The sequence below is a fragment of the Triturus cristatus genome, chromosome 3_1 (assembly GCF_964204655.1).
Source record: "Triturus cristatus chromosome 3_1, aTriCri1.1, whole genome shotgun sequence".
In the NCBI taxonomy this organism is placed as follows: Eukaryota; Metazoa; Chordata; class Amphibia; order Caudata; family Salamandridae; genus Triturus; species Triturus cristatus.
This window is the reverse complement of record NC_140583.1, coordinates 212,227,286-212,241,823: the sequence shown is the minus strand read 5'-3', so window position 1 is coordinate 212,241,823 and position 14,538 is coordinate 212,227,286. Positions and strand designations below refer to the sequence as shown.

Sequence of the window (14,538 nt, the reverse complement as noted above, 5' to 3'; positions counted from 1 at the left end):
CCATTGCTGAAATAAAATATAAAAGACTCATTCAGGCGTATTTTGTAACATAAAAAAACTATTAGAAAACTGATTCAAAACTGATTCAACTTTATGGGAGCTTAGGAGGTCATTACTTTCAAATTTACTTTGCAAAACAAGTCAGCTTTAAACATGCCATGTAGTCTTTTTTTTTTTACTATATTGTACAAACATTGTATCTTATTACTTTTCACAGCAGATCGACAGTGTTGTGAGTTTATTTTCTGAAGGATATACTGTGAGCTGAGTTTGTTTAATTAAATTTCTTTAGCTTCTATAATTGTACTTTTTATTAACTGATTCTGTAGAGCGCTCACTAAGAAGCTTGTCATTCGAAGGCAATTAACACGGGTTTGCTGGAAGGAATGATTGCCAAACACTGACAATTATTCAAGTTTTCTGTGTAAGTGCCACTTGGTGAAAATGTAGAGTTTGCTCGATTGGACCCATTTTGTTTGATTATAAATAAAACAAGCATCAGTCAGTACAACATTTTAAATGTAAATGAACCTCATAACCCTAAACAACTCACATTGCTAACACATGAATAAACAGAGAACTACTGCCTAAAACTATACTGAAACATACGTGTAAAAAAACTTAAGGCACATTTCTGTTAAATAGCGGATAGTACAATATACGGTTTCTCTAAATACACATCTGGATACATTTTTTCTCTTTGTGATTGGAAGGAGTAAAAATCAGTAAACATGTTTATGGCTGCAGAAGTTTGCGAGTGATGTATATCCTGACATTTTCTGTGTTGACCATACAGTTCCAGTGACATGATGCTTCTTTTAAGGATCTAGTATTACGTCCCTTTCAAGAAAGCTCACTACTTATTCAAGCACGAAATCAATCTTTTAAGTTTGCTTTAGCAAAAAAGTCCTACTAACTCAAAAAGGCAAGAAGTTCACTGTTCATACTTCAGACTTTGTGTGTTAGTATTTCTCAGCTAAACAAATATGTGACATGGTTTTCACAACCAAAGTTCAGAAATCTAAGATGAGATACATCCCCAGTTCTTATATGTAATTGTAGCGCAAATGAATAACACAATTCAATATATGTTGGCAAATAACCACATTCCTGGTTTTATAATGAAATCACTTTCTGCAACAGCACCAATTTCACAAAAGCAATAAATATAAAAGAGCACATGACGTGTTAAGTTGTCTCCTTCTCTGTTTAAACCCACTGTAGATTGTCTAGATTTGATCAAAAAAATTTTATTGAGACTGCAGAGACAATAGATGAGAAGATGATCATCACTGAAGGAATACCTATTCTCCTACATTCTGTAGAGTCAGTCTAGTCTTTCCATGACGTTATTCTTTTTCCAGTAAGGAAAACTGAATGCACAATTTCCTGTCAAGAAAAACTCAATAGTTCTTCAATCTTTTTTGGTTTTGCTGTCTTCTGTACAGTGATACCATCTATTGTTGTCATCTGAAGTAGGCAGAAAAAAAGAATGTGCAGCATCCTGTCAAATCCAGGCATAGGTACAAGCCATTACATAATGGAATAAAATTATGTTTTCATGATGTATGAGTTGGAGCTCAGATAATCTGTAAGGCATGAATTCTTTAATTCCATTTCCAACATCAGCACACTAGACTGTCAACAGTCTGTATTTTGGTATTAAAGTTGTACGAAACCAAATGTCGCAAAGGCTAAGGACACTTACAGTACTTCTGTTGTGATATTTCCATGATAGAAGTTTCCTGAAAATGATTTATGTACGTATTTGAAGTAAAAAAGTCTAGTACTTATTATTTAAGTTCACTTGCTTACAGTTGAAATTTTATTTTAAAAATATGTTATCGCATTTTAGCAGGTTTTGACGTTTCAACATTTTTTTGCTTAACAGATGGCTGTAGCTCTCCGGTTTCAGTCGTTTTCCTTGCTGTCTTAGGGCTTATGGCACTTTTGCGAGAACCCTGAGGGCTAGGCATGCCTTTCTTTGGGATCTGTGGGCTGGATTGGGTGGATCCTGCTTTCCGTCCCATGGAGGGGCTTTTGGATCCCTTAGGCTTTGCTGGTGTTTGTAGCGTATCAGTGCTCTTCAATGACCTCAGCCCCAGCATTTCACAATAACGGTTACACTGATGAAGTGATACGAATAGTTCAACAGAAGAAGGGCAACAGCTCTCTTTGAGGCCTTGATACCTAAAATTGATACAAAATTAAGTTTAGACACACACAGACTTTCATTGATGGAATACAAATTGAAATGCCTCTTGTGCTTATTAAATTAAATGACCACAGAGTCTCATTCTGCTTCACTCTCACCCTAGAATACTTTTCTGAGAAATCTGTTGCATAACACCACATTAATTCCACTAAAATTTTGCTTACATTCAAAATGCAAATGAAAGTACATTCAAAAGGATTTGCTAAATAATGAATTTGTGTTCACTGAAGGCTGGTACAAAAGAATATGTGAGGCAGAGCGTGTAGGAAGTTGGCTCTGTATATAGTATACCAAAGTAAGGTATAGTGTGCACAGAGTTCAGGTAGTACCCAGAGGTATGGAAGAGGCTAAATTAGGTAAGTACAAACAGCTCTCTTTGTGGTAGTGTGAGCGAGCAGCTAGGCCACTCCAGAGGGTGTGTTAAGCATTTATTGTATTCGCTCAATCAAGACTGAAGGCACACACTCAGAGACTGAATCCAGACCAATTGGTTAAGTATAAAAAAGGTATATTTGTATTTTATTCCTAGAACCAAGCAGGACTTGGGACAGGTAGCTAAAATATACTTTCAATCACAGAACATTTCAAGAAGTAGAAGTGGGAATGGATTTTCAATCGTTACAGGTTTGTATCGGTTCAAAAAGCAGTTTAAATTACACAGTAATTACTTTGGATGACTTTCTCGTTACTTCTGTATTACATCGACTACTCTGGGTGATATGCCTAGATATCAAACCCTAGACTTTGTCACTTACAGGTAAGCCCGACAATTATCAGTTTAAAGCACAGTTACTTGAGTGCCATACAAAATGGCCACCTAGCTATGGGAGCAAAGCTCCTGGGGTTAAGGTCAGCACTGCAGGGGCCAACAATCCGCACAGAAGCTGCACTACCTGGGGCACAGGGGCAGTCGGGTGCAGTGTACCAAGGGAACGTCAGGGACCAGGTGGATTCCAATAGGGACTTTCAGTTTGGAAAAGATGCTCCCGGCTCAGGCAGGGAGACTTTCTGGAGGAGACCACCAGTTGGGTTCTTCGGGAATGCCTGGACAATGTTGGTTGGGCCACCCAAGGCCGTTGGGCTTCTGGTGCAGGGGTGTCTTTTGGCGTCGGGTCTCCTTTCTCAGTTCTGGTCGTGGCCGAGGGGCCCTTCAGGTTGAGGCTGCAGGCATCTGCTTGAGGGAGGTCAAGGATCACAAGATCCCAGGTCAGGATTGCTGGGGAGACCTCCTCATGGTATTGGGCCACTCAGACTTGGGCTGTGGGCTTCGGTTGCAGAATGGTACAAAATCACGGAGCCGCCTGGATCTGGATTCAGTGGGTGAGGCTGTGTTTGAGCAAATCCGGTAATCAAGGAAAACAGAGTTTTAAAGATGGCCACAGGGCAAGTCCTATGGGCTCTGGGGGCTGCTGGACTCACTGGGGTTCTCGCTGTAGGCAGGTTGAAGTCGGGACAGGCCGGTAGGGTTGGGGCAAAAGCAATAGGTGTTCTCTTCTTCCTGGGTCAGCACGGCTCTTCGGTCCTTCTTCTTTCTTCCTCGAATCTGAGGCAAGGTTCAGGATCACCTCTAATTACTAAATTTAGGTGCGTTAAAGGGGTGTGCAGGGCAGGACCAATGGGTCCCGTCCTTGGGGTGGGTACATCCTCTATTTTGCAACCTTTCAGTGGGAGGGGGCATGAGTCTTTCCCTAATTGGCTGGGTCCCGTCATCTTCATGATGGAGAGGACTGAGATGTGTGCTTCACCTCGCCTCTCCCACCTGAGGGGTGGAGTTGGCAAAGGTAGGCACACCTCTCCTCCTAGCTTGGTTTTCCCGCTGATTCTCCCGCCCAAAGTGGGGGGCAGAACCGAAGGGTACCAGTAGCTGGGGGCAGCAAAAGGCAGGGACAGCTTACAAAGGTAGCAGGCCTTTATAGCTTCCCCTTCGAGGACCCAGCCCATCCTGGGGGATGAGGCATGACACCTCTGCCCAGGATGGGATTTGTTTCTGGACCTAAAGAGTGGAGGCTCTCTATTCAGGGGTTCAGAAACCCATCTGTGGTGGCAAACGTCGGGCAGCCCGTCAGGAACCACACCAGGGCTGGTCGTTTTTCAGGGGACATCTCTAAGATGCCCTCTGAGTGCATTTTACATTTAATCTCACACTGGCATCAGTGTGGGTTTATTGTGCTGAGACGTTTGCTACTAAACTTCCCAGGTTTTAGTAAAGACATTTATGGAGCTGCAGAGTTCGTACTGATCAACTCCCAGACCATATACTCTTTATGCATTTACTAGACTTATAATGTCTATGAATGGACTTAGACACTGGGCTCTTGGAACTGTACCCTCACCTGAAGGCTAGTGCACCCTGCTAGAGGGGGGACTTACCTAGGCCTCAGGCAGTGGGTTGCAGGCATGGCAAACAGGGATGTGTGTCATGTTGACTCTTCACTTTTCTCTGCACCAAGACACGAAGCCTGCAATGGGACTGTGTGGGTGTTAAGGAACAAGGTCTCTAACGTGGTACAATAGGTCCTGCAGCCCTTAGAGGCCACAGGGATGTGTGCCAAGTCAACTAAAACACGCAGCCTGCAATAGCAGTGTGTGGGTGTTAAGGTACAGGGTCTTAAAGGGTGACACAATAGATCCTGCAGCACTTATAGGCCTTCCCTGGACACGGTGCCCTTGGTACCCATGGTACCTTTTACAAGGGGCTTACCTGTGGCCAGAGATGTGCCAATTATGGTACAAAGGTACAGTTTTGGGAAAGAACACCGGCCCTGGGAACCTGATTGGCAGGGCCCCAGGGCACATCAAGTCAAGTTGCATCAGATGTCAAAATGTGGGGGATAACCATGCACATAGGGCACTTTCCTACAGGGTGCCATCAGTCTTGACAGCCACCACTGGAAGTGATGGCGTGTACAGTTTTAAAGCCATTAGCCAGTCACTTTCAATTGCATGCACATTACATATGCGTGGATCAAGGGCCCAGGCAGCTTCAGCTCTAATCCAAATGCACAGCGTGAATGTGAGAGAGCCTTGAATGCCATAGACAACACATCTAGCAGCTCATGGTTACAGAATGCCCTCAGCCCCCAGCACTGATCCCATCCTTATCTTGTCACACAGGCAATAGGGCTCAGCCAATGAAAGACTGAGATGGGGACCCAAACAAGACAGTCAAGTGGACTTCTGTTCTTTCCTGCTTTCACTTCCTCGCTCTCATACTCTCTGCATGCTCAGTCTTTAAACTGTCCTATGCCATCCATTCCCCCTCACCAGTGTGGCCTGGATGCTCCTACAACACTGGCCCCTCTGTCTTGGAGGCAGAGATCTGCGGCCTCTTGCTTTAGGCTTCCAGGGCTCGAGATGTGGTAGGGCAATTATGATGTATGTCTGTATATATTTGTGCAATGGAGGTCCCTGGCACATAGTGGGATTGACTGGTATTTAGAGACTACCTGGAATATGTTGCAGCATTAATTGCCATCTGATGAATACATAGGACACATGTGTTGAATGACAAATGTGGGGATGCCTGCAACACATCATTGCATTGACAGGCATATGAGGATACCAGGATCACATCATGGCACTTGAAGCTACACAAAGTGTTAGAAATTGGGTTTCTGGTTGGCAGAGGTATGCACTCTGTGCAAGCAGGAACCACAATCCTAGTCAGTGTATGTGAGGTCGACACTAAAAGATCACCTGTTCTCACCTTCAGGTAGCTTGGCGCAGAGCAGTCAGGCTAATCTAAAGAGGCAATGAGCAAAGTATTTGTGCACACACACACACACAAGGTAACACAGTGAATAAACCACGAAAAGATTCCACACCAATGTAGAAAAACACTATTATGATATGAATAAAACAAGACCAAAATGACAAAAATCCAATAAGTACAAGTCAAGATATTAATTATGAATTTTCAAAAAATAGGGAAAAATAGCGCTTAGAAGCAAATAGCGATTTACGGTTACTTTAGGTTGCACTGGACCAGGACAAAGTCAAGAGTTCAGACTGCCCACGATGGATCTCAGGCTGGTTACAGGACCCACGCAGGGCCCGCTGAGCAAAGTACCCTAATCCTTGTCGCAGAAAGAAATGTAGTAGTGGCGAAGTGTTGCTTCAGAGTTCGGTATGTGAGGGCAATGCACCGGGTTAATCCATGCTGGAGATGATGTGTTGATCTTTTCCACATGCTGGTAGGGATTTGTTGATCCCTGAAGCAGTGATTTTGGAGGCACTGCGCCGGTGCTGAGTGCAGTTCGCCGGGTCCAAACCTCGCAGCGGCGGTGATGCATCGATTCTAATGTTGCGGCAGGCGATACACCGGTGTCCGATCGGTGCAGAGATATTGAAGTGCAGGTTCTGGCAGATGCAGCACTTTAACATCACATCCAAGGGCCCTGAACTGGATTGCCACCACTTCGCAGAGCAAGACTTACAGCAAGTAAAGTCCAGGTGCTGGGTTGAAGTTTAAAGGTGAAGTCTTTGATATCCCTGAGACTTCAGCAACAGAAGGCAAGCCAACAAGCCCTTGGAGAAAATTAAGTCTTTAGGATGTAGAGAGCAGGTACAGTCCTTCTCACTTTCAGGCAAGAAGCAGCCAGCAGCAGGCCAACACAGCAAAGCAGGTAGCAAAGCGGCTGTACCTCCTATAGCATAACTATCAGCAGGCAGCAGGTCAACACAGCAAAGCAGATAGCAAAGTGGCAGTCCCTCCTACAGCACAGTAGCCCTTCTTCCCAGCAGAATGTCCTTAGTTCCAGCAGTGTTCTGAGCACATGGTGTCAGAAGTCCAGTACCTATACCCATGTTAGCCTTTGAAGTAGTGAGACTTCAAAGAAAGATCTTTGTAGTGCACAAGACCCTGCCCTTCCTTGCTCTGGCTCCAGACTCACTACAGGGGGTATGCAACCCTTTGTGTGGGGGCAGGACACAGCTCTTTTAGGTAGAAGTGTCAGCTCCTACCCTTCATCCTGCTCAGGCAGGCCCATCAACATGCAGATGACCACTCAGGCACACCTACCCTTCCTCAGGGGGGCCGTCTAGAGGAAATGCAGGAAGCAAGCTGTCACCCACCCCAGACATGCGTTCCAGAGACCGGCAGAAGGCACCAAATGAGTTAAGTAAGAAAATGCTAACTTTCTAAAAGTGGAATTTTCAGAACTGCAATCTAAAAACTAACTTAACTATAAGATGTGTTTTTAAATTGTGAGTCCAAAGACACCAACTTTGGTTTTCCTATCTTTTCCCAATTGGAAGCTACACTTAAAAATGAGTATTTCACTATCAGGACATGTAAAACTTAAAAGTACATGTCCTACCTTTTAAGGACACTGCACCCTGACCAGGGGCTGTCTAGGCATACTCTAGGGGTGACTTATGTAATAAAAATGAAGGTCTGAGCCTAGCAAGTAGGTTAACTTGCAAGGTCATCTTGGCAGTTTAAAACTGCACATACAGGCTCTCGAATGGCAGGCCTGAGACATGTTTAAAAGGGCTACTTAGTCTCGGAGGAGGAGATTCCATTAGTACCAAGATGGCTACTACTATTTGTAACGGTTGAGATAAAGTGGCCCAAATATGTAATGATCTGACTGAAAATCACGGCTATTGTGGCGAAACAAAATATTGCCAGGGGTTGGAGGGCATCCAGACCACCGGACCTTCAGGACTGGGAGGAAGATTTAGACTGGTGCTCAGGGGCCGAAAAGGTAACCTACGCAGCTAGAGGTTGCCCACGAAAATGGGACAAAATATGGGGGGAGTGGAATACGTACAGAGGAATTTAAGTTGAAATATAGGCTCCAAGGGAAAATTAGGCGGGCGGTGAAAGTACATGCAGAAAAGACGTGCTGTTTCCTAGGGTTGACACAACAACAGTTGATGAAGGGTTATGACAAAGTTGGAAATATGTTGTATTTACGATGCCAAAGGAGTGTGTTCCTGTTTACTGTAATATACGTGAAAGAAGATGCACTGAGCAAATTAACAATAAAAAATAAATTTAAAAAAAAAGGTCTACTTATGTGGGTGCAACAATCAGTGCTGCAGGGCCAACAGTAGAATTTGATGTATAGGCCCAGAACACATGTAATGCACTGTACTAGGGATTTATAGGTAAATCAAATATGCCAATCAGGGCTAAACAAATTGTTATCACATTTTAGATACAGAGCACATGCACTTTAGCACTGGTCAGCAGTGAAAAAGTGCACAAAGTTCTACAACCAGCAAAAAAGAAGTTCAGCAAAACAGTCGAAAACAGGAGGTAAAAAGGCAAAAAGTTAGGGGAAACCATGCCAAAGATCCCAGGTCTAACACAAAGGATATCGGGGAAACATGATCGTATTTTCCGAAATATAAGGATTAGCTAATATCATGGCATTAACTTTCATATACGACTTATCGCAGGAATATTGAGACATAGATTGGTGTATGGGCAATACTTGGAGCACATCATAAATTGATTGACATGTGGGGCTATCTGGAGTTCACCATGGACATATCCGTCACATGGGCGATAAGTAGGGAAGAGTATGGCATTATGTGACATAAGCGGGATACCTGGGGCACACAATAGCATTCACTAACATAAAGAGGATAACTGGGGAGGCATCATGGCAAAGCCTGAAAGCTGGGGATGCCATAGAATACCATGTCTCGACTGGCATTTGGGGGATACATGGGCAACATAAGGGCATTGATTGGCACATGGGAATACCTGAGGCAGATCACACATTGACTGGCATAAGATGGGTTCCTGGGCACCAAGTGATATAGGCTGGTAAATGCGAGATACCTGGCTGCATCATATCATTTACTGAAATATGACAGGGGATACTTATGTCAAGATGCATGAGCTGGAACTGACTTCAATGTGGGGGCATTCAGGGGCATATTGGTAGCAAGGCACATTATGACATTGACTAACATATCATGAGGTACAGCCGCTCATCTGATAGGGATGATTTTCATCTAAGGGTGTAGCTGAGCAAATAAAAGCAAAGACTGTCGTATGATGACGGTACCCTGGACCATGATAGCGGTGTGTATATTCATTAAATAAAAACAATGAAAGAATGGTATTTGTGGAAAAAATTCATGTGTTTACTTATAATATGAATGCTAATATTTGTGAAAACAGCTATTTGTTAGAATAAATATATTGGTATAATTGAAAAGCTAGAATTTGGGGACAATGTGATTAATATTTAAAACATATACAAGCTGATCTTTGGAGAAAGGGTGAATAAGGATGCATTCAGAAAATAAGCAGATGGTTTAGTGTGTTAAGCACCACTAATAACATCTTTGTGATCTGCAGGTCACATTTCATCTCTTTACGGGTACAGATCGTCAATTCATCTTTATGAGTTTGATCACTGGGTCATACTGTGTAGGTGCACTTGCAACATAGCCACACAAACTCATGACAAAGGCATCATTTCCTTGGCTAAAAGGACATTTTCTTGGTTATTTCACAATTCATTTGCCGAAACAGATCCTAAATTATCCTACAAGAAAGATAATCTACTTTGAAGAGGTGGGATTGGAAAATGAAAGGAAGTGGAAGGACAAGGTAGTTATACTCTACCAGTTTGAATGTTCTATAATCACAACTACTGACTTCAATTGCTTGGAATACTATGTAGAATATGCTAGAATAAGGTACTCATTGTGTAATTATTTGCAGGGCCGATACTTAATTTTGGCCAAACTAATCTTTGCAACATATTTATATGAAGCCTGGCCCAAAGGAAGCCTATCATCATATTCAAATTATATTTTAATTGGTAGTCCACTCCCACTAGTTAGCAGTAAAAGGAAGCCAAGTGGAAGAATAAGAAATAATGAACTGGCAGTCAACTGCAATGCTCATCATTCATTTGTTCGTTTGTATTAGTTATATCCATCCAGCATTCAATCTCATAGTCAAGCCCATTTCTACTGATCTGCATCCTCAGAAATGGTTTACTGATAGAATATCGATGCTAAAAACATCAATGGTAAAAATATCAATCAAAATATATAGATTGTAAAAATATCGACTCCCAATACTCAAACAGGTCAAAAATATTGAATAAAAAATATCGAAGTCAAAAATATAGATATAAAAAACTATCGATTTAAAAATATAAATAAAATAAAATAATATATATTAAATATATGAAATATTAATATCTTTAACAAAATAAATTACATTTAATATACATTTTAACTAAATATTAAAATTAAAACGTAATTAAGAAAATATAAACACGCAAACATCATAATTTATACATATATTTACTTAAAAATAATTTATTAACTATTGTCTTTATTTAGGGGTCTATTAGGATGGCGGGCAGATAGCCGCCGCCGGTCTGGCGGTGGCAACTGCCGTACCGGCGGCAGCCATCCGCCCGCGGTCAAAACCAGGATAACCGCCTGTCCGATTAGCATCGCGGTCGTGACCGCGGCGGTGTGATTTTCTGTCCGCCACTTTTCCGCCGGTTGCAGTACGCCCGCTTGCCTGGTGGGCGGAGATGGACTGCTACAATTGTGGTGGATCAGGGCCAAGCACCGTCGGCACGATTATCATGCGGCGGTAGCCAGCCTTTCCGCGGCAGTGGAACCGCCATGGAAAGGCATGCGGAGACATGTTCCGGGGGCCCATTGCAGGCCCCCAATGTGTTGGGGGGTGTGGGTGCAGTGGGGGGGGGGGTTCCCATGGTACCCCTCTACATTTCCCTGTGCCAGGTGACAGGCACTGAGCAGTGCCTGCCACGCAGTGCAGGGAGATGCAGGACATGCTCCTTTTCACATCGCGGCGGTGCTGCTGGCAGCAGCAACCGCCGCAATGTTAGTGGCCAGAATCCGACTGCCGCAGTCGGATTTCAACTGCGGAGCATCATAATTGGACCAGCGGTTATGCCGGTGTCTTTGCGGGCGGTCTTTTACCGCTACCATGGTGGTCGGGGAGGTTTTCCGCCCACCATCCTATTAGACCCCTTAATTTTTTAACTTTTAAATTATATAAAAATAAAATATAGACATATAGCAATAATTTAAAATAAAAAAATGCTATAAATAATTAAAGCATTAAACTATTAAAAGAAAAATTATAACGTACATTTTGTAATACAATAATTACAACAGTAGGAAAAATGTTGGAAAGCGAAATAATACAATTTACTTTTCCAACTGCAATGAGTGCAACAGGAGCGAAAGAGTTGGATAGCGGAGGGGTACAATTTACTATTGCCACTCCATTGAGTGCAAAAGTAGGGTAAATGCTGGATAGTAGGATAATTACATTTACTATTTCAACTCCAGTGAGTGCAACAGTAGGGAAATTGATGGATAGCGAAGGGGTAAGAATTACTATTCCCACTCCAGAAAGTGCAACAGTAGGGAAAGTGTTGGATAGCGGAGGGGAAAAAATACTATTCCCACTCCAGAAAGTGCAACAGTAGGGAAAGTATTGGATAGCGATGGGGTAGAAATTACTATTCTCACTCCAATGAGTGCAACAGTAGGGAAAACTTTGGATAGCGGCGGGGTAAAATTTACTATTCCCACTCCAGTGAGTGCAACAGTAGGTAAAGTATTGGATAGCAGAGAAACAAAAATTACTAATAACATTTAAAAAAATGAAAACTAATTAAATAATCTTAAAAATAAATATACAATATTTAAAAGATATACAATTAAATATATTAAACATATAAAAGGAACACATAGGGGCCGATTCCGATCCTGGAAAAACGCTGTACAAATCGTGGTATGGAGCGTTTTCCCCATACAACTCGTACTTGTAAGGATTCCCCTACAACCTAGGAAGTACGATCCGTACAAATAGACGCTATCCATACTAATTGTAAAAAAGACCATACAACTCGTATATACAAGCGATTCCGATTCGGATTGCCCTGTACGCGACGTTCACATGTATTCCCGGCAGCAGTTTACAACCCGTCAAGTACGATTTGTACAAACGGCACTCCGTACGGCTCTTTTTTTACAGGAGCCAAAAAGTGCCAGGAAAACATTGTACGCCCCGAAAACAGTACGAGACGGACCCCCCATGTACGCGTCGTACACCCCATGAATACAGGGGTACGGTGCGTATGTACGGTGCGTACCGATGACACGGAAAGTGGGGTACAGTGCGTACAGGCGCGATGTTGGGGTACGCTCCATACACACGCCTCGCATGTGGGGGGAGCCCTGTACGCCTCATACCCCTATACGACCCGTACCCCAGTACGAATCGTACCCCCAGAACAAGTCATACCAGGGTACGAGGCGTATAGGGGTCCGCTTCGTAGCCCGGTACGAGTCGTGCCCCGTATACAGGCCATTTTCCATACAAATCGCATGCTGACAACCCGGTACGAATCGTACTTGACGGGTTGTACAGCCTTTTTACAAATTGTATGGTCTTTTTTACAAGTCTGTGTCGTACAGCTTTTCCCGATATGATTTGTAAGGATCGGTCCGATCTGTATGTATTTTTCCCGTACGAATTGCACTACACGGGTTGGAAGGGACTTGTACGATTTGTATGGAAAAAAATACGGATCCGATTTGTATGTAAAATAAAAGTCCATGATCAGAATCGGCCCCAGAATGTTAAGTACATGTAACAAAAAGGCACAATTACATCAAATAAATTAATAAATATATTTATAAACAATATTTATTTAAAAGGAGCAAATATTCAAAAAACAAATTATTTAAAACATAAATGTATTTATTGTATTTCCTACCTTATATCACCACACCAATAAAAAAAAGCCATCAACATTTTCATTTACATTTATTTCCATAATTAACATAATTAATAATGAGTTTAAAATATATTATTAATAAAAAAGATAACATTCACTGAGTACACATTCTTTAACACTATACTATCCACAAGACACACCTAAAATTGATGACACAATTACCATAATTAATTACTAATTATTTAAATTAATTAACAGATAATTAATAATTCATCATCAATAAAAAATACATTACCTTCCACCCTTCCCACCATTTACACCTATAAACACCACGACACACACCTAAAATTAATTACACAATTATCATCATTAATTACTAATTAACAACTAATTAATAATTAATCAATAAAAAAATGGCTTCCCACCCTTCACACCATTTACAGCTATAAAGACCACAACCCACGCCAAAAATGTATTACAAAAATACCATAATTAATTACTAATTAATTAATTTCAATTAATTAACTAATTATTAAACAATTATTAATATATTAATTTACACATTTAACACTATAACATCACAATTAACAAATATTAATAAATAAAAAGTATTCAATAATTTTTATATAATTAAATTACTTCCCACACTATTCCCCTATAAACCCACAACCCGCTACGAAACTTAAAATGCAAATTTTAAATAAAAAATAACAATAACTACTATAAATAATCAATACATTTTATATAATTGAATTACTTCCCACCCTTTTCCCCTATAAACCCACAACCAAACTAAAAACGCAAAATTAAACTGAATTTTAAAAAATGAATAACTAAAAAAATGTTAACACATATAATAAAAATATAAACAATTCTTATACAAAAAAAAGAACATCACACACATATAAAATATATACTAAAATACATAACATTAATAAAAATTATTCTATACATTTTATATAATTAAATTACTTCCGAACCTATTCCCCTATAAACCCTCAACCTCACTATGGAACAATAAAATGCAAATTTCAAATAAAAAAATAATAATAACTACCATAAATAATCAAAACATTTTATATAATTAAATTACTTCCCACCCTACTCCCCTATACTCACAACCCGCTACGGAACAAAAAATTCATAATTAAGTTAAAAAAAAATTAATAACTACTAAAATGGTAACATATATAATAAAAATAGAAACAATTCTTATACAAAAAAAAACATCACACACATAAAATATATACTAAAATACATAACATTAATAAAAGAATCGGTATTTTTAACAACTATGGTGCCGATTCCGATCCGTTAAAAAACTTTACCGTCCGACTCGTATCTATTTTTTTACGTACGAATCGTACAAGTACAAACTGCGAAGTACGATTCGTACGTGAAAAATACATACGAATAGCGTCGGGAAAATGGTCCGAGAGAAAGCCGTAATTTTTTACGTCCGAATAGCGTCGGGAAAAGTGTCCGATAGGGAGCCGGACATTTTTATGTGCGAATCGTAAAACAGAAGTCCGAGCACGCAAGTACCATCTGTACCGCCCGTCCGAATACACAACCGCATGTAAAAGGCCCCGTACGGAGCGAACGCTGTAGCCT

At 41.1% G+C, this 14,538-nt stretch overlaps 1 protein-coding gene across 2 annotated transcripts in view; it reads right to left on the bottom strand.

Annotated features, from left to right (window-relative positions):
• Positions 1-1,087: 1,087 nt before the first annotated feature.
• Positions 1,088-14,538, bottom strand: part of ALPK3 (alpha kinase 3) — a 1,254,386-nt gene continuing 1,240,935 nt past the window's right edge. For both annotated transcript variants that reach the window (XM_085643685.1, XM_085643684.1), the window contains one exon: positions 1,088-2,190. In XM_085643685.1, the coding sequence (XP_085499811.1) occupies positions 1,842-2,190 (349 nt within the window). In that variant the 3' untranslated portion in view covers positions 1,088-1,841. The remainder of the gene's footprint in view (positions 2,191-14,538) is intronic.